The following is a 26,647-nucleotide window of genomic DNA, read 5'->3' on the forward strand; positions in this document are numbered from 1 at the left end:
TATATATAGATGAACAAAACCAGGATTTGTTAACATAATCACAGAGGATAATGAAAAATAAAAAGAAAGACAAGTACAAAGCGAGTAGCATCATTGATTCTATTACAGCTTTAGTAATATAAGATTCTCACCAGATTATTAAAAATCTCACAATGTTTTTATAACTATACACTCTTTCCTTTTTTACTAGATATATCGCGTTATTCCCTAATTCCGTATATATATGGGCAATGTACAAAAATTTTAAGCAGTCTCTTTGTTGCACTAAGAAATCTATTTTTATGTAAAGATTCATCTGGATGCAATGTCGTATAAGTACCTACCTATCTACAAATAATGAGTATCTGCCTTTTATTACCTGTATGCATTCACATTTAAAACAAATGTATATGTAACTTATTTTGAAGTCGTACTGTGTACCTATTTATCTAAATAAATAAAATTGAGTAAAATATTGGTGTTCTTTATTTTTACTACTTTTTTTTACTTTCTCTGCAGTTCTACGTATAGAGGGACAACTAAGATATGTGCAGCGAATAATTTTTTTAATGATTATTTTGTTTTAGATGCATTTAAATTACTGCATTTACATCTGCTTCCACATCAAGTAATCCTACCAACCTCATTTACCATCGTACTATTTCTGTACCTCATTACTTCATTAGCAACTCCTCTCGCAGAGTTATAGAACCATTCCTACTATTACTCGCCCGTCTATTAAAACACTAACCTATCTCTCACCCTGCCCATCCCTTCTCTAGTCACCTCTCCCTGGATCAAACACCTCCCTCACCATTTACAAAAAATATGACACACCTCCTACTCTTATAAAGAAAGCATTCCTAGAAATACTAGACAAAACATCGTTTTTTATTTAACGATTATTTAACATCATCATCAACCCGTACTCGTCCACTGCTGGACGTAGGTCTCCCTCAGCTCTTTCCATATGGTTGTCTTCTTTAATTTATTAACTCTTTGGTATTTTGGCTTAATTTTTCTTTATGGGTTTAGGATATTGATTATTTAACGCTTTCTCAAAAATTGGATGGCGGTGGGCATTAAACAATGTCGGTGACATAACACATTTATGTCTGACACCACACTTAATAGAAACTGTAGCGAAAACTTCTTGATCCACCTAAATACAAGCGGTCTGATTGTAGTAATGTGTTATTCTTGCCTAATATTAAAATCTTGCACAAACTTCTCGTAAAAAATAGAGTACAACTGTGTTAATTTGTTCACGAATTGTGGTGGGAACAAATTTTCTCACATAAAGCTAAAGGTATCCACTATGTTCGCGAATCTCTTGCAACTGCTCCACATAGTGCGAAACGTATAGAGCGGAACGTATCCACTATATGGAGCAGTTGCAGGGGCGTGGAGCAAAAGAGGTTCCGAACATAGTTGATACATGCCTTAACAGGTTAAATCTGTACGTAGTACAAAGTGCAGATATCAAAATTTCCTGCATACACTGGGTTACGAGTTACTCAGGTTCCACTTTATAAGTAATTTCAACTGAATGAATATGGAATCTAAGGAATTCTATGGTTAAGGTTAAGTTTTACACTTGGAAGTTTTTTATTGAAAGCTAACAAAAAATATATATTTAACATCTCAATATTTAATAAATGATGACTAGACTATATGGAGAAATATATTTTTCTAATAAAGTAAAGTTTTAACCAAAAAATATCCAAATTCGAAAAACCTAATTAACCAATTTCACTTAAAAAGGTTAGTAACAACTAAAATGCAACAATTTTTGTATTACAGTAGCTCAATATTCTGACAAGGACAAGTTAAAAAGGTCACGTCAGAGCCCATAGACGCCTCCGCTATAATTGAAATTTAGATAATTTCGATAAGCAAAAAACAAATCAAGATGATTTCCATAAGCGAATATTACGACGAAAAAAATTTGTCCGTTTTACGAATAAATCCAAATAATTTTTGGGTGCACCTCCTGAACCAGGAGTCGTAGTATAAGAAACAATAATTTTATTTTTAGCGTTAAACCAAAAACATTTTATCTTGTCCTTATATATGGATGTAAATATATCACAATGAAATTCATCAAAATCCTAAATATCTTAACGACAAATATTTCAAGCAGAAAGTGTCAAATGTAAATACTAGTACATAAAAAAAAATATTAAATGTGCCAATTGTTCATCAATAAATATCTTTTTATAAGTTTTCAGTTTTTTTGGTCTTTCTGTGCCGTTATGATCTCTATAGTACTTTGTGCCGTTCTGAGCAATTAAGTGACTACTTGAACAAGAAACTTGGAAGTTCATTAATATTTTCCATTTTTGGGTTTTCTAGAAGCTATATTTAAACATCATAATAATTTCAACCAAAACATGATTTTATAATTTGAAAAATGAAGAACAGGTTAATACTGCTACTTTGTAAAATGCTTTAACGCTCACAAACTTTGACTACTTTATCTTCTATATGCCAGTACCAGTACATTTAACACTTCTACTGTTCTTTTAGTCTTACTTAAATATCGATGACAAATTTTTTAACGACAACCTTGAATGATCTAGATCCACGAAATCCTTTAGCCCGCTTCGCTTAACCTTGAGCTTAATTTCAGCGCAATCCGAGTTTTCTGGCCACGACGCGCACACCTGAACTGCGCATCCTTTACCGATGAAGCCCTGCTCGTGCGCAGCAGCCAGCTGGTTGACTACACGACGCTCAACTTCATATTTGATCGATCTAGCACCATAACTCACATCGTAGCCGTCGGCTAGAGCTGATTCTACGCTTCTGTCCCAGCTTATTTCTATTTTATGCTTTTCTTTTGCCTAAAACAGTAATTCGTTCTTTATAAATATTAATAAACGTAAAATACGAGAGAGTTGTAGATATGGCTGACGCAAGAGCGGCGAGCAAGTCTTTCAGATAAAATCCAGAAAGCCAAAGACCACCAAGATAGATGCAAACGACATGTATCAAAATATATTCCACCTAATTTTAGGAGTTATAAAAGACGTACCATAAAGCCATGTTTTTAAAGTAAGTACGTGTTGAAATAAAAAAAAAACAGGAAATATTTTTCAAAAAACATTTATCCATGTGAAAGCGGTTAATATTGAGGCACATTGAATTGCGAGGCTAGATTTTGTACATATTTCACTCTTAAAGAAAGTTGCCGCCTGATTAGACAACTGATGCAGCAGGTTTCAATGGAACAATCAACTGTATGCGGTTTCAATCTGAAAGAAAGTACCACAGAAAAGAAGTAGGTACATGAAAATGATGACAAAGGGGAATAACAGGGTGGTAAGTGGCAGAGAGAAAGAACTGAAGCAAATTGGACGACGACGCCCATCCCAACATTGAGCCCTGGATAAATTGTAAATTTAGACATACCAATTTTTATTTCACATTATTTTTGACGGGCCATGGATTTTTAGAACCTACATATACTGATACAATTAATACGACAAATGACGATCGATGCAGAATTTTGGGATATAGGATGACAAATGCATTTTTGCATGCAGTCAATTAAGCCGGAAAAGGGAAGAGCTGGTAAAAAAATAGGAAGGACCACAGCAGAGAACATAATAAAGAAAGCTGTAGTCAGCAAAGAATACTTTACCATAACAGATAATTCCATTTAAGGAATATTACGGATATTATAAAAGGAAAGTAGAATATAATAGGATGCTACAAAATAGCTAAAACTAAAAGAACAGAAGAAACTGAACAAATAGGACACAGACAAAAGCGACATACTCGAAGTTATATTCGATAGGAGTAGGCAGTAGGAAATGGAGGTGTTTAGTGGGTAAGATCAGGTTAGCAAACTTGGCGTGAAGTACCGTAAGTCTCACACTACCCAAGAGCGAAAGTAGGAGCACTAGAGTGAGCATGAGCGTCAGCTCTTAAAAAAAGTATGTATATAATATATAGTAAAGAAAACACAACTTCTTTTACTAGCTAGGACCTTTTTAGATTGAAAATAAAATTCCAAAATATTCAGACAACGTTAAACAACAAGCAATCTAAGAAAAATATTTAAACTAATACGATGTTGAATTGATAAATACCACAGATGAATTGTGCCATTTTCAGGAACGCACTGTCATAAACTAACGAATCAAAAGATAATCATTGAGTTATTTGAAAATGTGATAATATAAGTACCTTTTGTGCCCACAGTTGCATTTCTCTCGTAACTAGTTGAATCAGTTCATTTCTGGAGAAAGGTAAGAAGTACACGATCTCGTTTATTCTTCCTAGAAACTCATCTCTTTTGAAATGTCGCTTCAAAATTGGTTTTACTACTTCATCTTTGAATTTTCTTGAAACTGTTATGGTATCACTTATTTTTTGCTCGGCTTCTAAGAAGAAAATAAACAAAAGATAAAATTTTGGAACAAATAATTAAGTGATCTAATCATAAAAACTGAAACAGACGCTACTTTTCGTCACATATTTTGTCGAATTTTAACTGTATAAACTTATTATGACATTATAATTTTTAAAATTTTGCAATACATGTTTCCTGCCATTTTAAAAATTTCATAAAGCTGCACCGTGGCATAAAATTTGCCGGTTTTCCATGTACAGCTGGTTCCAAAAAAAAACTGATACCACTCTTAAAGCGTATTTTGTAGAAAATTGAGCAGTGTATTTTGAAGGATAAAAACTTATTATTTACATAGTGTCAATGTCACTGCCAAATCTTAAAATTTGTCAGATAACTTATTCTGTTCAACCTCACAAATGGCTCCACATGCTGGCAAAGAACTAAATTCATGAATTGTAACGAAATTAGAAGATGGTTTTCGTAACGTAAGCATTTTAACGTAAGCAGAACAACCCTTTTTAATGTTGTTCTGAAGCTATTTCCTTGTGGCATTTTTATAATTACGTATTTTTTATGGAAAATAAGCCACAATTTTACTAAAAAATGAATTTATTAACGTTTCGAAGCCCAAATCGGGTTTCGTTGTCAAAATACAAAATACTATTTAATTATTAATAATAATAATAAATAAATTATATATGAAACGTTAATAAATTCATTTTTTAGTAAAATTGTGGCTTATTTCCCATAAAAAATACGTAACCCTTTTTAATATTAATAAAAGATGGAGTGAACAATAAACTCTCGAAAGAAAGCAAGGTTTGGGAAGAGCTCTCTGAAGAAGACAATTTCATAGTTCATTTCACGCAGATGGACCCAAGACTACAAGCTGTCATCACTGCTGATGGAGATATTACAAAATATTATTTTTACATACCTAAATTTAGTATAGTTTTGGTCTTCCAGACCCTCGCTTTCTTTCGAGAGTTTCTAGTTCCTTCCATTTTTTTTTATTAGAAAAAAGAAGTCGCATCCACCAAAAGGTTATTAGCGACGGAACAAAATATAAATAACAAAAGTAAACAACTACAGGTTGTACAGAATGTTTATGGATTTTAGATAATTAACTATATTGTCGCAGGAATAGTTTTGACCTAGAGCCTGTGGTAGAGCGTTTGGGATCTTGTAGCGCTGTCTTTCTTGGTCATATTTACTACAAACTATTAAAAAGTGTTCGACTGTTAATCGGACGTTACACTGATCGCATATAGGAGGATTACACTTTGTGAAAAGGTAAGAGTGCGTTAACCTGGTATGTCCTAGACGTAAACGCGCAACCGCAATTTGTTCTCGTCTATTGCGCGACGATGGAAACCACTGAGACACATTATTTTTTATTTTATTTAACTTAGAATTAGATTGAGACCACTCATGTCGCCACAAACACAACACTTTATTTTTAAAATAAGCTTTTAAGTCACTGGAGACACACTTGTCTATCGGCTCCGAAAAATCACTTAAAATTGCCTCTCGTGCAGTCCTGTCAGCTTCTTCATTTTCTGTTATTCCGACGTGTGAGGGAACCCATACAAATTGAACGCTTCTTCCATGTTCATGAGCTTGGGAAAGCTGGTATTTTAGCAACTTTTCAAAAGGATGTTTCGGAAAAATGTGTTTTAATGAGTTTAGAGAGCTAAGGGAATCTGTTATGATCAGGGCTTTGGTGAGTGTAAGCTCGTTAAGAAGTTTCACAGCACGGTATATGGCATAGAGTTCAGCTGAAAATGTGCTACATGCTGGGGGTAAACGGAAAAGAAGATTGTTTACTAGTATCGCTACACCACCGCTTGCACGACCTGCATCTGTACGGTCTTTGAGGAAACAATTGAAATGTTTTGAATTGTACAACTGATTGGTCTTTAAGTTTGTCTCCTGTAGACAAATAATATCTGGAGAATATTCGGATAAAAGAAGCTGTAGCATAGGGAGACGATGGAAAAATCCATCAATGTTCCATTGAAGTATCGAGTTGAATGTTGTTAACAGATTCGGAGTTAGATGATACTGAGCAATTATCTACAGAAGAGTCACTGTCGTAAGTCAGAAATCTCTTTCCCTAAATGGTTAAGAAGTTTCTTTTGAAGTTTTGTAAACTTAGTTTTTGTAGATCTATCATTTGCATATTGATAGCTGCTTTGTAAAAGATAGAGTAAACCAGGCATATCAGTTGTAAATTCTTTAACGACGCTAATAGTGTCGGGGGAGCCTTGGACATTATCAATCAGTAAGGACAATTGGTGGTAATTTAAAACGAATGGTGGGGTATGATTATCAATAAAATTTTCAAGAGTTTCCCGTGTAGATGGGACTTTAGATGAGCGCGGTTTTTTTGGTTTAGAAGATTTGGGTTTTGCAGACAGATTTTGTGATGAAATTGCTGAGTCTGAAGGAGGAGTATCGATCTCACCAATACTGCGTTTTATGAAGAACCTGCGTTTTCGCAAGTGCTATTAGAGTTTTCACTTAGATGTTGTGGCTTTATTACCTTTGGAAGTACTGGAGCAGACTCATTGGTAATGACAGAAGTCGAGCTTGAAGTTTTGATTGTAAGATTGGTTGAAATGGTTGTTTCGGAAAATTGTGGTGATGTATCAGTTTTATTGGAGTTTTCTGCAGTTGTATCTAATGGAAGAGGTGCTGATAGATTGGAGGATATTGCTTTAGGAGTTTGTGAAAACGGTATTGCCGCTGAATGTGGATGACTGAAAGTGTTGCTATGAGTAGGAGTATTAGTAATTTCTTGGTCATGGAGATTTGTAGGTGTAGGTGATATGCTCGGATTTGATAATGCATAACTTCATGACTGCTGAGTGTTTGGTAACTTGTGTAATATACTTGTTGGATCTGTTTGATTTGGTACTTCATTGTTTGAATCAATATGAGTTGATTCCGTTACTGAACTGTTATTGCATTGGGATGATATGTGTCCTGTATTTTTGCAAATAAAGCAGGTGAGTGTACCTTGTGACAAAAATATGCGGTAAGGTGTTTGGTCGAAATTTATTAGAATAGAATCTGGAATTGGTGATGTTATAGGGCTTACATAAACTTGCCTCCGAAAGCTCAATATGTGACTATATTCGGGAAGAGTTGAGCTAATTTTCAGAAATGTTATTGGGGAAATAAGCTTTAAACCAATATTCTGTAATTCTTCAACTAATACTTGATGAGGAATTGACGGGCAGACACCAGACAAGACTAGTCTTGCTGCTGGAGAGACAAGTCTCCGTGCTGTTACAACTTCGCCGAGTACTTCTATAGAGCCATGTTGTTGCATGAAATTATCTACTACGGTTTTGTTTGCCAAATACATGCAGATTCTATTCTGAGATAATCTAGATGAAAAAATAATATTTTTTGGGTTGATTATTCTGCCCAACGGAATTAAATAATCCTGCAATTTAGCATTATCGATACAACTAAATACAATTGCTTGTGTCTTACTCGGAAAAGAGTTTGAAGCGGCTGATGCATAACTGTTTGTGATATTCGAACGTTGATTTACTGGACTGGTTAGATCGGAAGGTGTGTTTACATTGTGTGAAGTCATTTTAGCTGCGGTGGCGAAAGCTTCAGTCCGGCTCTGGTAAGTGACAAACCAACCGCATGCTAGCTAACCTCACAAAATGATTGAACGGTGGTGTTTATTTATTATTTGACGTTTTCTTTTCACAATAATAAAGTAATAATTACGTATAGATGACTTACGTAGTAGTATCTAGTAGATAAACACTTTAATTTTAAAAAACTATTTAATAATACCACTTGTTTTTAGTAAAAACTAGGAGTACAATATCAGTACAACTTCACCATACCTTGCCAGGGCCGGTCTCCTCCATTGTGGTTCTGCTTATGTTAAAATGTTTTGCTGCCTCAGATAGATCTTCTAATTTGGTTACAATTCTTGCTTTAATATACATTTTATGTGAAAACTATCATTTATATACTCTTTATAAAATGCAGAAATTGAAAATAATATAAATATTTAGACCTTAATAATTATTACAATTTATGAATTAACATGTGTAATCAGTTATTCGTTTGTTTATTTTAACTGACTTTGACAGTCTGTCATAATAAATATAATATAATGTCAGACCAATCAAATACACTGCTCAAAATAATCAAATCTTACTAAGAGTCGTATCAGTTTTTTTAGGAACCAGCTGTACATTTAAAAGAATATTTATGAAATGACAGAGAAAGAGAAGAAGATTAAAATGCTTGGTAATAAAACTATACAAAACATCTATATTCACCTGCTGAATCAGGAATGGCCAATCTGTCCGTTTTCAACTTTTCCACTTCTTGTCGTAACCTTAACCCATGGTTAGCTATTTCATCACTTGCCAGATTAGATGTCATAATAAAAATAGCATCTTTACATTCGATGGTTTTGCCTTGACCGTCTGTTAGTCTGCCCTCATCAAACAGCTGAAGAAGCACAGTCAATACGTCAGGATGTGCTTTGTCTACTTCATCAAATAGTACCACTGCGTTTGGACATTTCTTCAGTTTTTTCGTTAACTGACCACCTTCATCGTGGCCTATGTAGCCTGGAGGGGCTCCAATAAGTTTTGCTACCTACAAATTACTATACTCAATAGAATATAGATATATGAGTTCTTTATGCAGAAATAAGAGCAGCCACAATAGCATTAAAAGAAGAGAGTGCTCCAGAACCAGACAGAGTAGTCTGAATTTCTTAAACTTCTTGATGATGAATCTTTAAGAATACTATGTAAAATCTTCAATAATATCTATGACACAGGCAGCATTCCAAAAGATAGGCTAGTTTTAGAATCTATTACGTTACCAAAGAAACAGGGAGTGAAAAAGTGCGGAGAATATAGGCTATAAGTCTAATAAGCCATGCATTAAAACTTTTTTGTTTTAATTATACATCGCAGAACATACAAGCTATACGAAGAGAGGATACAAGAAACACAGTTTGGATTTATGAAAGGCGTAGGTACGAGAGATGCACTGTTTGTCTACAGGTATTATTCCAAAGATGTACAGATATGACTTTCGATATATACACCTGCTTTGTGGCCTACCAAAAAGCATTTGATACAGTTCAACACCGGAAAATGATGGAAATTCTAGCAAAAGCCCAAATGGATGATAAAAACCGGCGTATAATACAAAATTTATACTGAAATCAATCAGCCACAATAAGAACAAATCTTGGAGATTTGTAAACCGACGGAAGGGATTTAGAGTCTGCGAGGCGTTATAGAAAAGGATATATACTTTCACCGACCTATATTATTTAATATATATTCAGAGGAAATATTTAGTGAAACCTTGGAAAATTGCGAACAACATTCGCTACGGAGATGACACCTTTATTTTTGCAGTAAGTAAAAGAATTGGACTACAAGTAAATATATCCACAATTAAAGTTTGGGTCATCAGCAAAAATAAAATTAGATACGTCCAACTGCTTACCCAGAATACATCAGTGGACCGAGTAAAACAGTTTACCTATCTTGGAACAATAGTAAACGACCAATGAGATCAATCACAAATAGACTAAGAGCCGCTATAGGTGAAATTTCTTAATCATTTTAGGCACGATGGGACCCTATAACTTAAATAGTAGAACCTAAAAGAAAAGGTTTGAACACTGTGCCGTCACTTTTCAGTGGCACATGCGTCGACAGTGGCGCATCAAACTTTCCACTTATGGACGGGATAAATAAATTTAAAGGTACCCTCCCTTAATAACAGAATTCAATTTTTTTATTTTTTTAAGGTCTATGTGATTAACACATAAGATTCAGCGTAATTTTAACCCACCACCCCCTTCCCCCTGCCCCCCCCCCATCAAAAACTTCATTTTTCGTTTTTATTTTTTTTGCTGGGATGCAATCAATTTTAAGATTTCAAAAAATTCACACGCATAGTTGAGGCTTTTATAAAACATATCTATTTTTTACAGACCCGTAGGTAGAGTGTACATAACCTCAAAAAATTAAAAAAAAAATTTTTTTTGAAAAAAGCGTATAACTTTTTTTTTGGGGAATAGCTGCAGGTCTAATTTTTTCTTAATCTTGTGTGTTTTATCAAACACTATATTTCTAATTTTTTTTTAGATTTTTCCGTAATGCTCGCCACCTTCAAGAATCCGAAAAACTGCTTTTTGGGGGGTTTTGGGCGATTTTCCCTATTTTATAGACTTCATAATATATCAAATCAATTCCGATTTTATAGGATATATGTAACTTAAAGTAAGTGACTCCTTTAGAATATTTAAAAGTGGGAGAAACACGTTCAAACCCCCCAAAACCCCCTTAAAAAACAGTTTTTTGATTTTTTGAAGGTGACCAGCGTTACAGAAAAATCTGAAAAAATTTAAAAATATAGTGTTTGATAAAATACACAAGACTAAGAAAACATTAGATCTGTAGCTATCCCCAAAAAAAAGTTATATATTCTTTTCCAAAAAAAAATTTTTTTTTAATTTTTTGAGGTTATGTAAACATAACCTACAGGTCTATAAAAAATGAACGTTTTTTATAAAAGCCTTAACTATGCATGTGAATTTTTTGAAATTTTAAAATTGATTGCATCCCACCAAAAAAAAAAATAAAATCGAAAAATAAAGTTTTTGATGGTGGGGGCAGGGGGAAGGGGGTGGTGGGTTAAAATTACGATGAATCTTATGTCTTAATCACATAGAACTTAAATAAATGAAAAAAATTGAATCCTGGTAGTGAGGGAAGGTATTTTTTAATTTATGTATCCCGTCCATAAGTGGAAAGTTTGATGCGCCACTGTCGACGCATGTGCCACTGAAAAGTGACGGCACAGTGTTCAAACCTTTTCTTTTAGGTTCTACTATTTAAGTTATAGGGTCCCGTCGTGCCTAAAATGATTAAGAAATTTCACCTATAGCGGCTCTTAGTCTAAAAAAGTAAAATGTAGAATAGAGAAGGCTAGGAGTGCATTCAACAACATGGCCAAACTGTTTAAAAGCCACAACCTTAATCTAGAGATAAAAGTAAGGCTCCTACGGTGTTACATCTTCTCAATATTATACTACGGAGTTGAATCCTGGACACTCTCTGAAGCGATGGAGAAAAAATTTAAGCCTTTGAGATGTGGCTATACAGGCGAATCCTACGGATATCCATGGACAGGCAAGATAACCAACGAGACCGTACTAAGAAGAATGGGGAAAGAAAGAGATGTGACGTTTACGATTAAAAGGAGAAAGTTAGAATATCTCGGACACATAATGAGAAACGGCACTAAATACAAATTACTGAAAATAATCCTTCAAGTCAAGCGTCTATTCAGAAAGCGGGGAATTGGGAGAAGAACAATCATGGTTAAAAAACCTGAGGAAATGGTTCTCCACAACAACTACTTAATATATTTAAAGCATCAGTTAATAAAATAATTATAGCCAGAATGATCGCCAATATTCGAAATTAATAGGCACCAAAAGAAGAAGTTCTTTATGCGTTAGAGGTAATGGATTTTGACAAGAGCTATGACCTTCTGAATAACACGTAAACATGTGCACTGCATCGTCATGACTCATAGATCTTATCAAAATCCATTACCTATACCCTGTATAGATAATGTATCAGTTAACATAATACAAATAATGAATGTGACTTAACCCCTGAGTAGTCGCGCTCACTTCTGACAGGTATGCAGTAGCGCGATGAGAAAAAAAATCTGACAATACGAATTTAAAACAAATTTCTATTTTATAATATTCTTATTTACTTGTTACGTTAAAAATATCTATTTATAATAATTTTAAAGCTAATTAGTTAAATTTAAAGCCATAAATTCCACAAAAAAATATATTTTTCTTTTAAATTCTCACGGATTACTACAATTTTCTTAGAGGCACGAGTGGAAAGTTATGTTGCAAAATTTATAGTCATCAAGTTATAACGGAAAAGGACAAAATGTTAGATTTTTTCTAACGGCGCGACTGCTCCCGGGTTAATGAGTAGAACAAATAGGTACTCACTTACCTCATGTTTCTCCTGATATTCTGACATATCTAATCTAATGAATGCCTGTGATTGTCCTTTGTGCATGTAGTTTGCCAACTGTTTTGCTAGTTCTGTTTTTCCTATACCTGATGATCCCAAAAATAAAAATACCAAGGGATGATCGTCATCAGCCCATCCGTTTTCTTTCCTACGTACAGCTACAACATGGAGGGAGTTATTTGTCAGGACAGTAAAAAATAGTAAAATATGTATAAAAAAAGGTTATGTATTAAATTTACAATTGTCGTATCCAGTTTGTCAATGATTTGTCAACAGGGTGTTTCTAAATAAGTATGACAAACTTAAAGGGGCAATTCTACTTGAAAAAATAATGACAGTTTGCTCGATAAACATACAGTGCCGGCAAAAAAATCTTTACATTGCCAAATAAATCACCAAATTTGAATGCGTTCTGTCTGCGCTTGGAGGGGAGGGGAGGGGGATAGCGTATTTGCGACGACAATTATCTGTAGTTTACTGATCGCTTGACGTATTTAGGGTATTCTGCGCGTTTGCACTGTAAACAGTTGGTTTTGTGCGGGTAGTCAGTGTTAAACTTCTTCTCATTTACCGCGTAAAGTTTGAGATCGTCAAATTCTAAATTGAACTGACAAATATGGGTCGAAAGAAACTCACAAAAGAGGAGAAGGTTCGTGCTTTAACATTATTGGAGAAAGGAGACTCTGTAATTACCGTAGCACGTGATATTGGTGATTCAAGAGGGGCTATTTATCAACTGAAACGTTCGGCTGCAACCATTCAGTTGATAAATAGCCCCTCTTGAAGCACGAATATCACGTGCTACGGTAATTACAGAGTCTCCTTTCTCCAGTAATGTTAAAGCACGAACCTTCTCCTCTTTTGTGAGTTTCTTTCGACCCATATTTGTCAGTTCAATTTAGAATTTGACGATCTCAAACTTTACGCGGTAAATGAGAAGAAATTTAACACTGACTACCCGCACAAAGCCAACTGTTTACAGTGCAAACGAACAGAATACCCTAAATAAGCCAAGCGGTCCGTAAACTACAGATAATTGCCGTCGCAAGTACGCTATCCCCTCCCCTACCCTCCCCTCCAAGCGCAGACAGAACGCATGCAAATTGTCTTCAAATTTAGTGATTTATTTGGCAATGTAAAGATTTTTTTTGCCGGCACTGTATATCCGCAAATGCTTCATTTCCGCAATACGGTGTGTTGAAATTGTTGTTTCAAACTGCCAATTTAATTATTGCTCCAAGATCGGTTGAACGATAAAAATAAAATTTACTGGATTTGAAGAGCTAGTTATTGCGCATTTTTTGACATACAGTACAGATATGAATTTTGTATTCAAAATAATACGCCACTGAGATATTTAAAATTATTTTTTTTTTCAAAATTCCACGGTTAATTTTTGATAAAAATCCTTTCTTTTCTTATTTTCATATGATGCACCGTTTTCATGCAAAAAATAAACATATTAAGCCGTATTTTTCATTTCATTAATATGTACAATATCAAGAACTATCTAATGGAATGATACTAAACTAGAACAATAACAGAAAATAACACTAATAAGATTTAAGCTAGACGCAAATCTACAATAAATGTTTAAAATGACCTCCTTCATAGGTGACAGCAGAATTTTATATTCATCATTGGCGCGCGTACGGGTAATGGTCTAAATTTTTTTATGAAAAAAAAATAGTACGCCACTGAGATATTTCAAATTAAAAATAATTTTTGAACTCCTTGTTCAATTTACGACAAAAAATCTTGCTTGCCTTTTTTCATATGAGACGCCGTTTTTATGCAAAAAAAAATAAAACATCTTAACGTTTACGAAGTATTTGAAATAAACTAGCTATGCTATAAAATGAAGCTATGCATATGGAAACTACCTCGAATACGTTGTAAGCGTTAAGATGTATTTTTTTGTATAAAACCGGCGCCTCATAGGAAAAAAGGCATAGGATATATTTTTTGTCACCAATTATACGAGGAATTCAAAAATTATTTTTAATTTGACATATCCCAGTGGCGTACTATCTCTGTCTTTAAAAAAATTCAGACCACTACCCGTGCGCGCCAATGATAAATATAAAATTCTTCTGTCGCCAATGAAGGAGGTCATTTTGAACATTTGTTGTAGCTTTGCGCCTAGTTGAAATCTTATTAGCGTTATTTTCTGTTTTTGTTCTAGTTTAGTACCATTGTCTTACGAGTAGATAGTTCTTTATAATGATTATTCAAATGAAAAATACGCGTTAAGATGTTTATTTCTTTGCATAAAAACGGCGCATCATATGAAAATAAAAAAGAGGGGTTTTTTAACTGTGGAATTTAAACATAATTTTAATTTGAAATAATTCAGTAATTCACTATTTTTTCTTTAAAAATATTCAGACCATTACCCGTATGGGCGCCAATGATGAATACAAAATTCTTATTTGTATGTCAAAAAATGCACAATAACTACCTCTTAAAACCTAGCAAATTTCGTCTTAGTATTTTCGCAAACTAATTTTGGTGTACTTAGTGGTATTTTCTTTTAATTTCAGTTTTGAAAAAAAAAAGGTTTATCATGAAGAAGAGTATTCAAATAAAAGCTATATACTTTATTAGTATACGGTAGTATACATGATAGAAATAACATTTAATACATTATGGAATAAAATAATGTAACATAAAAAATACTTAAGACACGCATACTTACTTGCAGAAACAATTGCAATAGCCCCTTCTTGTCCCACTATGTGTTTCTTAAGTCTCTCTTCTAGAGGATATCTTCTACGTTCTTCTAATTCTTTTTCTTTTTGTTTTTCTTCAAACTGAAAAATTAGCAGTCAATGTGGAATTAATACTAGTAATCAAAATAAGCATATATAGACTTTTGTGTTATAGAAAATGTGATCTAATAAATTCAGAAAGAATCTACACTTTAACATATTTAGAAGTAGATGTAAAAAACTTGTTCCTGTGTTATAACTAATTTCCAGTCTGAAGACCCGTTTTTAAACTGACTCCCATAAACCCGGTAATAACATTCGCATAACATAACATGACTGCTGTTTGGGCTGATTAGCAGCAGATTAGATTTTTACAGCCAGAGGAGAATCAGAAGAAACGACGAGGTTAATTAATTGGCCGAAGGTATTGTATGATATTGTAAGATTTGTGAAAAGTCAAAGACTGTCATAGCTGAGACAGGTCCAGAGACAAGGTGTGAAAACAGCACATAAAATATTACAATGAAAGCCGATAAGAAGACGAAAAAAGGAAGGACCAGAACGAGATGGTTGGATGACATGGAAGACGACCTGAAAACCATGAATATAAGACAATAGAGAAGAATGGCACAAGAGAGATCTGATGAAAGAACATAGCCAGACAGGCAAAGACCCATCCAGGGTTGTGATGCCAAATAAAGAAGCAGAAGAAGGTTTCTACAGCTAAAATAATGCCGCTAGGTCCTAGTCTCTGTCATTCATGAGGCGCGTAATAGGATGGAATGAGTTATGAAGAGCCATTGACTGTGATCACAATAATGCACGCTAGACACTATCTGTTCTACTTATTGAAAGTACACACAGTATAAGTGGCCATCATTTAGTGTGTTGCTGCAAGTATACACGTTTTGTCCTGAGGCAGGACGTGCCATTATTTGGTCATGAGTAGTAGAGGTTCTTTGGCTCCTCTGCAGCTACCTGTCAAATATGCCCAGCGGGAACCAAAGTTGCTCTGGTAAATACAATCCAAGTAGTGATACTGCCTTCCAATACCTTCTGTCATGTTCCTTAAATGATTAATTTGGCCCTATGTAGCCTGGGGTGGAACTGCAGGTTCGCTAGTAGGTTGAAAACACTCAAATAGACCTCGACCGTCTCGAACAACACTGAGAAACTGATCTTCCCATGTTGTTCAGGTATGGGGATCTGTCTAAATATCATTTTGGACTCAGTATTAGAATTAACAACAGACAATATTTGATATAAAATTTACTAAACAAGCAGATAAATAAATGGAATAGGAATCTGCACACTATTCATGGGAATATAAACATGATCATGATTGGTTCTAGACTAGAAAATACACAAAAAAGGCAAATTAACTTGTAATACTACTAGGCCTGGATCCCGATTACCAAAAAAAGTTTATTAATAGCAAGCTGAAAATTTGTTAATAGCTTAACGGTGTCTAGTCGGACAAACTTTGATCTATGGGAACACTGGAATAGGGAAAGTTTTAATTGTGGAACGTGATTTTAATTGTAGAACGTGTCATTCTGACAAGCTTATGATTGTGAAAAGTAGTGGTTGTTTTTAAGTTTATTCAATAGCTAACTTTATATAATATACGAAAAAAGTTTGTCTGAGAAATATGTCAGACATTTTAATAAGTCCGACACGTAGAACATCTCAAATGACAGGAATTATATTGGTGGTAAATAGCAGTCTGATTTTTTCATTAGAGTTTAATGAAAGGGTAACAAATCAATTGGAAGTTCTGTCTGACAAAATACATAGGATGTTTTCGTAGTCTCGACGTTCGAAACCTGTAACCTGTTCCACAATTAAAACTTCCCCTGTTCCAGTGTTCCCGTACATCAAAGTTGGTCCGACTAGACACTGTTAAGCTATTAACAAATTTTCAGCTTGCTATTAATAAACTTTTTTTTGGTACGCAGGATCCAGGCATACAGTTAGCTCAACAGTATGTAACCATTAAAACTTGAATACGATTGAAAGTTTTATTATAAATAAATATTTGAAAATTAACTTACGGCAGACATCTCTTTCTCCAAGTATTGTTTAATCTCAGGATCTTTGGCATATGTCAATGGCGTGTGTCCCATATCATTTTGTAAGATAGGATTGGCACCATATTTTATTAACAGTTTTGTGATGTCCAAATTATCAGTAAGAACAGCATAATGTAATGGAGTAAATCCTAGGAATGTTGCCTTATTGTTTAAAGAACTTGAAAACTCTTCATCCCTTGCCATCAAAACTACAAAATAAACATTAAAACATTCACAGCCATCTATCTTCCCATATAAATGTCTCTACAGGCCCATACTGTAGTTTTTTTGTATATAAAGTCCTGCCATTTAGTTATTTCTTCAAAATTAATGTATAGTTAAGAAGCCATTTTTACATACAATATGGTGCAAATGAAAGGAATAAATTCGTAGTGACGCCATCTATCTGGGCGTGATGACATAATCAATGATTTTTTTAATGAGAATAGGGGTCGTATGCTAGCTCATTTGACAGGTTGTTCAATTCTCAATTCAGTAATATAAATATTAACACAATTATTTATTCAAGGTGTCAAAAAAATACATCCTTCTACTGCTACAAAACAAAAAAAATGTTTTATTTTACAAATAAACATTGCTTTTCTCTTAAGTTCAATATTTAAGCTGCCACTCATCTCTCCATTGGAAGTTTGATCATTGAATTTAAGAGGAAAGTAATGTTTATTTATGAAATATAATTTTTCCGTTTTCTGACAGTGGTAAAATGTATTTTGAATTAAATAAATTACATACCTACTTTCTTTGAATTAAACAAATTACTGACTACAGAATTGAATAATCGTTCAAATGAACTAGCAACAATCCCTATTCTCATTAAAAAAACATTGATTACATCATCACACCCAGACGGATGACGTCACTAGTATGATATATGGGTATGTCAAAAAGTCATAATTTAAAAATAAAAACCGACCTGTTTCAAGATTTTGCCTTAAAGTCACCGGCTTACAAAATGTTGAATTTATTCCTTTCATTTGCACTATACTGTATATAACCTAGGCCACATTGGTGTTTTAGTGTGAGATATGGTACAATAATATGAGCCAGCAGTATAACAAGCATTTAAAAAGGTTGGCCTTTAAAGGCAATACTAGTATATGGGACTATGTAATACATGTTAATAATTGTACAAAAAGTTTTTTTCCACCTACCTCTACCGAAAGTATACTTTTCCTGACCTGGTTGTAGGGATCAAAGTCGTACTTTTCTTTCCTAGGGAGGGAAAGTACTTTTATTCCTACCTAGGGAGGAAAAGTAAAAGTGACGTGATGGTATGTCATTGATGAAATAACTTATTGATGCCCTATACAATACCTATTCTATTATCTATTTCTATTACGTAAGTATCTATACATTTTCACGTTTATTTATAGAGCACCCTGTATTTTACAGAATGGCAAAAACAGTCAATTGTTATTTTAATTTAACAATGTTTACATTACTTTTATTACTTATATTTGATAGTTGACAGTTATACTCTACACTATATACTTGTTAGTTTTAGTGCTCTAATAAATTTTGTCAGTTAGGCCGCACCTACATTGGATCCGATTTTCTCCGATCAGATCAGATCCGACGTCGGCCGACGTCGGAATAGAAAATAAACCCATAGTATTAAATGGGGGTGCCTACATTGGATCCGTTTTTCTCCGATCCGATCAGATCAGATCAGATCCGACGTCGGCCGACGTCGGAATAAAAAATAAACCCATAGTTTTAAATGGGAGTGCCTACATTGGATCCGTTTTTCTCCGATCCGATCAGATCAGATCAGATCCGATATCGGCCGACGTCGGGAGTAGCTTCTCCTATTCTCATCGAGAAGTGTTTGGTTTCATTCCGATTGGTTGCAAGTTGAGTTGCAATTTTAGTTGCAAGTTGGTTGCAAGTTGGTTGCAAGTTGGTTGCAAATTAGTTGCAAATTGGTTGCAAGTTGGTTGCAAACTGGTTGCAAAATGGTTGCAAACTGGTTGCAAACTGGTTGCAAACTGGTTGCAAACTGGTTTCAAACTGGTTTCAAACTGGTTGCAAGTTGGGGGTTGCAAGCTAACATGTTTAAATATATTAAATTCATCATCTCCTTAACACATCTTCATCGGAACTCATTGTCGGTGGTCGGTGGTCGGAAGATTACTGAACCAATGTAGGCACCCTCGCCGGAAAACCGGTCTGATCGGATCTGATCTGATCGGAGAAAGACGGATCCAATGTAGGCACCGCCTGTCGGATCGGATCGGATCTGATCTGATCTGATCTGATCGGAGAAAATCGGATCCAATGTAGGTGTGCACTTAGTTACATAAATAAATTATTTAAAAATGAAAAAATTACTTGATATTTGAGGAAGGTGGAAAAATCATATGTATAACATGGGAGTAAAGTGCCTTTTCCTCCCTCGAATGATTACTGCACTCCTCTACGCTTCGGGCAGTAAACTTCATTCTTGGGAGGAAAAGTAGCACTTTCCTCCTTTGTTATACAAATAGCTATTAATCTTTACCTTCAATTGGATGCATTCCTTTTTCATTGGCAGTTCTATTCGGATTGGCATAGTTATCACTGAGATTCGGATCAGCTTGATTTTTCAAAAGGTATTCAACAATTTCATATCTTCCATTAACAGTAGCTACTAAAAGTGGAGTCCAACCTAAGTGGTGCCTTCTATTAAGATCTACACCCTGTTTTGCCAACCTGTTAAAAATGGAGTACAAATTAAGAATTACTAACTGTTATTTGTTAGTGTTAGGTATTTTAAGGCTATGAATCTTGATGAATATAAAATCAGTTAATTTATATTGTAGACCATAATTTATTCCGGTGCCACAGACCCAATCGCAAAATATAGTTTGACGCTTAATATGTTAAATATACTTAGATTTCTGCTTATCTTGAAAATCATCTGCTCTATTTTTACTAATGTTTTATCAATTTTTTATCAATAGATACTTAAATAAAATAAAATAAAGTAAAAAATTTACTTCAGTTAGGCAATTCCAACATTCCTTTCCCACTTAAGGAGTCATATATGTTTCTCGAGCTTAAAAAGTAGTTTAAATGTAATGATAAATTGTACGAAAATTATTGGGCTAATTGATTTCATTTTTTTTTTAATTTTAAAGGTGGAGCATAAAACATACGTTAAAAGCTAAAAACTAATTAAAAACATGATAGCTGCGTTCAGTGGCGTAGAATGTGTTTTTTTTTAGGTCAAACGGTGGGCATGATAACTGCTTAACCGTTCGTCTGATTAACTTCATTTTTGGCATACATATTCTAAATTAGATTCACTATCGTGTGACGAGAGCTTTTTTGATTAAATTCAACCATTTTCGAATAGCAATAAAAAAATAGACAATTTTTTTGGTGAAAATTACAACTTTTTTTAAAATTTCGACCATTTCCGTAATTTGTTTTTTCTTAAATTCCTCTTGTCACACGAGAACAATGACTCTAAAAAATGATAACAAATAAACAATTTTTGTTTCAGATAAATATTACAAGCTGAATCATGCCCACCGTTTGACCTGAAAAAAAACACGTTCTACGCCACTGGACGCAGCTGCCGTGTTTTTAATTAATTTTTAACTTTTAACATATGTTTTATGCTCCTTAAGAGTCCACCTTTAAAATTAAAAAAAAAAATGAAATCAATTAGCCCAATAGTTTTCGTACAATTTATCATTACATTTAGACTACTTTTTAAGCTTGAGAAACGTATATGACCCCTTAAGAGAATAAAGATAATTGGGTGAAATGATAAGCTAGAAAACAGCTGTCCCATTATAGCTCTACTCAGCATGGTATATAAATTAGGTATTAGAAAAGCTTCTCCTCAATACAATTAGTTACAGGATACTTGAAGATGTCCCCACTGCACACCCACTGACAAACGTTCCAGGTAATAATAGGCAAGAAGACAAGTAAACAAATGAAACTTAATAATGGCCCTCCACAGGGTTCTGTTCTCGTCCCTTTCCTTTTCAGCCTCTACATTGCTGACATGCCTGCAACAGAATCTTGGAAGTTTGAATTTGCTGTGAGTGGAACCTTGCAACAAGCCACCAATCGTTAGAAGCTGCAGAAGTCACTCTCACAAATGACCTATCCATCCTCAGCTAATACTTTAACAAATGGAGATTATAACCAAGTAAGTAAGTACTACACAAACTAAAAGTATCAGCTTTTCACCTCAACAACAGGCTGGCAAACAGCAAATTACGAGTGTATGTTAATAACAAACTGTTGAAACACAACAAATACTTGAAATACCTTGAGGTTACTCTAGACAGAACATTCGCATTCAGAGAACACCCAACGAAAACAGCAGCAAAGCTAAAAACACAAAACAATGTAATACAGAAACTCGACGGCACTACATGGGGATACACAGTTGATGCTCATCAACTTTAAGAACCTCTGTTCTTGGCCTGATATATCCAGTGGCAGAATACTGTGCACCTGAAGTGTCAATAGAATATATAAAAAAAACCTGGACATATGTTTGTAATGCATTCGCACCTTTAATAAAAAAGCAAAATAACTCAAAATTCATGGTTTTCGAGATTTAGTCATAAAGTGAAATAACTAGACGAGAAGAACCTGTTCCGTTTAACAGCCAGGTTAAAATGATGAAAATGAGAGAGATAAATGATTTTCCCGCTCTTTTTTACTAACGCCTTTGCACAAACCGGTACTCGTAAAGTGGTGGAATTCAGTTATACTCCGGCTGTGTTTGGAGGTAAGATATCCGGTATTTTCAAAGAAAGTGATACAATACGAAACAATTCTGTGTTTTACTAACGAGTAAGTATATTATTTGCTATCACTTTTTAGAAAAGTGTATTCTTTCAGATTTATTTCACTTTATTAGAAAACTAGTTGAAGATTTGTTAGTTCATTTATGAGTTAGTTCATTTTAGTAGAAATTATTTCTTATTATGTGCCGTATTATTTCAACTTTATGCAGTATCTAATTAAAAATTTAAAAAATTACTAAAGTACAATAAGTATTATTTCAATATTCTACTATTATTTTATTAGATAGGTAGTTAGAAACCTTCACGTTTTTGACTTGTTTCACTTTATTATAAAATTAACAATAATGATTGTAATAGTAATACTTTTAATATGCAATGGTTTGATGTTTGCATTGATATTTATGTACTTATTTTTTGATAATCCAATTTAATTAGATTCTTGTCTTGTTTTAGAGTGGCGTCTTCTAGTCTAGAGCACAAAAATACTTGGATTAGTAGCGAAAAATTCCTCATTGGATAATAATTCCATTAATGAAAAACCCGTTAATAATAAATGTGAAACTACGGAAGAAGTAAGTTTCAATTTGTATTACTTTAATATATGTATAAATACACATTTTTTTTATTATAAACTAAGGCTTTTACTTGTTTCTATCAAACAGTAATAGTATCTTACGTAATAATAGTAAACTTACGTATCTATGTGCAGACTTAAGTGCTCCGAGAATATCAATACAGCAAACAGATATGGTATTTTTTGCAAGTTCTGGGAATTGGGCAGTTTGCTAAAGCAAAGAGCATACATAAATTCTTGTATGGATGATATTCAACCTAAGTACAGGTACACAAACGCTGAGAATCCTAGGCGCTGCAACCAGGCTTTCCATTTTGTTATAAATGATGTCAAAATTAGAGTGTGCAAAACATTTTTTAAATCAACTTTAGATATTTCTGACCGCATGATTTTTACAATACAGACTAAGATTGATGCAAATGGTTTTGCACTGGATGATTTAAGAGGAAAACATGGCAAGCACAGAAAAAAATGATCCCGAACTGATAACCGACATCAAGGGGCATATTAATTCTATACCAAGGGTTGAATCTCACTGCCTACGCGTTTCTACTTCAAGAGATTTCTACTACAATGATTTTAAATTAGAACAAGAGCGGAACAATAAAGAAATTGGTACATATATATTACCTATTATAAAATATTTACTACTGAATTTAATATCGGTTTCTTCCAACCAAAAAAAAGATCAATGCGATCTGTGTAATACCTACAGCAATTCCAATGTTAATGAAAATAAAGACCTGGAGCAAAAATATAAATCAAATTTAGAAGAAAAAAAACTGGAGTAGGGCTGAGAAATTAAATGACCCAAACAAAGTCAGCCAAAATGTAAGAGTAGCTAGCTGTGCTGCAATGTCATACAGGTCAGTGTTCTTCATTTTATTATAAATCAAAACTGAACTGTTACAATTTAACTGACAGAAAGAATCTAAGCAGGCATATAAAAATGTACACTGTTATTTTTGATCTAAATGTGATGCAAAACGAGGCTCCATAGAAATCGGTTCTTGCATATAGGCCTATTTAAAAAATATAAGTGAAGAGGGCGATGGTGAAAAAGAAGTCATATTCTATTCAGACAATTGCTGTGGACCAAAACAAGAATAAGTATATAACGTCGCTCTATTTATTCGCTGTGTACACGTTAAAAATTAAGAGAAGTACACATACATTTTTAATAAGGGGCCACAGTCAGAACGAAGCCAATAGTGTGCACAGTCTTATTGAAAAAGAAGTTAAAAAGAGCTTGAAATCTGGATCTATTTACACTCCAGGCCAATATGTAACTTTAACAAGGAATGCTAGAAAATCGAATCCACCTTTAATTGTGCACGAGACGAATTACCAATCATTTTATGATTTAAAAGGTTTGCTAGAAGAATTGGGGTATAACTTTACGATTAATACTGAGGGAGAAAATGTTAACTGAAACGAAATCAAAGCAATACAAGTGAACAAAGATAATCCTACATATTTTTTTATAAGACATCATACAAGGATGAGACTTATAAACAGGTAGATGTAAGGAACAAACGAAAAAAAAAATAGGAATAATAACGGAAATAGCACTAAAACCCGCCTATACAGAAAAACAAAAATTGAGTACAAACAAACGGAAAGATTTGCAAGCATTGCTATCTAAAGGATTGATTCCTTCTTTTTATTCCCATAATGCAATAATTTAATCGTTTTTTTAATTCATATTTCTAAGATAAACGTTGTGCCATATTTGAGAGTAGCCACACAAGTTTCTTGAAACAATCTATTTTATATTTTCGGTTTATTTTTAAAATGTATTAACATCTTTTCATTGTATTATTATAATGTTACTTATGTTTTAGTTTAATTTTGTAATCAGGCAATTTTGTTAATAAAGATAAATAAACGAATAATCAGTATTTTATTATAAAGAAAACGAAAATTCATTTTGTGTTTAAGAAAATATAGAAACAACTAGGATTAATTCAGTGTCAACTCAAAGTTTTTACATCAAAACTGCAACAAACCTAATTGTTTGTTTTACATGACAGTTCATTTAGCAATAAAAGAGCATCATGTAGAATTATTTCATCGGCACAGAATATATGTTTAATCATAAAGTGAAATAACTATAAACTATCAAAAGAACAACACATTTGCACCCTTAACAATAGACGAGAGGATTAGCATTTACTAAAATCTAAGAGCTTACTAATTAAACTCTCCACACCAACCTTTAGAATTCCTCTAACCCCTATGATTTTTGTGAAATTAATTTTTAACCTGTACTGTGCAAAACTTAAAAACTTTGACTGCAAATTCCCACAAACTGTTTTTTTTGAGTTATTTCTTTTTTTTTTATTAAAGGTGCGTATTGTATAATGTGATGTAAGCCATACGCGAAATAAATAAATCAATTTACCTTTCTAATTCATGGGTTAAACCAAAAAGACAAGCCTTAAACAACCTTTGCTCATCTCGATCTAACCTGCCTGCTTCACAAAACACTAAACTTGCAACTAAACTAAATATGCCCCATGGTACCTTAAATGGAAAATTAAAATCATCGTTTTTCTCATATTTGGTAGAAATAGGTACAATTGGAAATTGTTTACTTGCGGTGATTTGTAAAGGATACCGGTGCAATTTTCTTAATCGTAAAATGGTAAGCGTTTTGTACAACTTACATAAATTTGTTTTTATCATGATCAAACTGTTAATAAAGCTGTATGCTGTATGTTTATGTTACAAAGTATTTTTTAAATAATTTTAAAAGTTGAACTTGAAACTTGACATTCTTGATTTTAGGTTATATTTTTGCCGTTTAAAAGTTGGTTGTCTAAGTGCACACCTACATTGGATCCGATTTTCTCCGATCAGATCAGATCAGATCAGGGCCCGGATTACGTACACTCGATACGCATCGTATCCGCCATGTTTTCCCATAAGGCGCTACAGTAAAACATGGCGGATACGATGCGTATCGAGTGTACGTAATCCGGGCCCAGATCCGATCCGATCCGACAGGCGGTGCCTACATTGGATCCGTCTTTCTCCGATCAGATCAGATCCGATCAGACCGGTTTTCCGGCGAGGGTGCCTACATTGGTTCAGTAATCTTCCGACCACCGACCACCGACAATGAGTTCCGATGAAGATGTGTTAAGGAGATGATGAATTTAATATATTTAAACATGTTAGCTTGCAACCCCCAACTTGCAACCAGTTTGAAACCAGTTTGCAACCAGTTTGCAACCAGTTTGCAACCAGTTTGCAACCAGTTTGCAACCATTTTGCAACTAACTTGCAACCAATTTGCAACTAAAATTGCAACTCAACTTGCAACCAATCGGAATGAAACCAAACACTTCTCGATGAGAATAGGAGAAGCTACTCCCGACGTCGACCGATATCGGATCTGATCTGATCTGATCGGATCGGAGAAAAACGGATCCAATGTAGGCACTCCCATTTAATACTATGGGTTTATTTTTTATTCCGACGTCGGCCGACGTCGGATCTGATCTGATCTGATCGGATCGGAGAAAAACGGATCCAATGTAGGCACCCCCATTTAATACTATGGGTTTATTTTCTATTCCGACGTCGGCCGACGTCGGATCTGATCTGATCGGAGAAAATCGGATCCAATGTAGGTGCGGCCTAACGTGTAATAGCAAATCAGCACCTGAAACTAAATGTCTTTACTTCTAGTTATACCACCAGCATAACAAATCTAATCCTGCAACTGCAATCTCTTTGGGGCTGTCCATTAATCACGTGAGGCTCGAAAGGGGGGGGGGGAAGGTTCCATAAAAAATCACGAAATATCACAAGGGGGAGGGGGGTCTAGTAATAATATCACGTGTATTTATTTTTAAAGGAAAATGCCCGAAACTCAGCTGAAAAGTCGCGTTATATGTATTTATTTTTTCGTCAAAAGCACACAAAAATCGAAAGTGGCATTGATGTGACCGATAAAAAAAATCATTTCTCATTCTAATATTATATAAACCAACAACACATTCTTTGGTTCAACCCAATTTTCTGTAGCGACACGGGATACTTTACATGTTAATTATTTTAAGTGTCTAAAGATAAGAAAGG

General features: G+C 34.0%; 1 protein-coding gene across 2 annotated transcripts; it reads right to left on the bottom strand.

The window, feature by feature from the left end:
- Nucleotides 1–1,563: 1,563 nt before the first annotated feature.
- On the bottom strand, nt 1,564–25,366 carry LOC114333104 (caseinolytic peptidase B protein homolog). 2 transcript variants are annotated; one of them, XM_050642370.1, is made up of 8 exons: nt 25,228–25,366; nt 19,728–19,918; nt 17,189–17,415; nt 15,122–15,236; nt 12,403–12,581; nt 8,659–8,983; nt 4,174–4,370; nt 1,564–2,825 (listed from the first exon to the last, which is right to left on the bottom strand). In XM_050642370.1, coding segments are annotated over exons 1-8 (1,551 nt in total). In that variant the 5' UTR covers nt 25,230–25,366; the 3' UTR covers nt 1,564–2,510. The 2 variants fall into 2 exon arrangements, with proteins under 2 accessions (XP_050498327.1, XP_050498326.1); XM_050642369.1 differs by having other exon boundaries at nt 24,963–25,358.
- Between the last annotated feature and the right edge of the window lie 1,281 nt (nt 25,367–26,647).

This window comes from Diabrotica virgifera, chromosome 1, assembly GCF_917563875.1.
Source record: "Diabrotica virgifera virgifera chromosome 1, PGI_DIABVI_V3a".
NCBI classification, from domain to species: Eukaryota; Metazoa; Arthropoda; class Insecta; order Coleoptera; family Chrysomelidae; genus Diabrotica; species Diabrotica virgifera.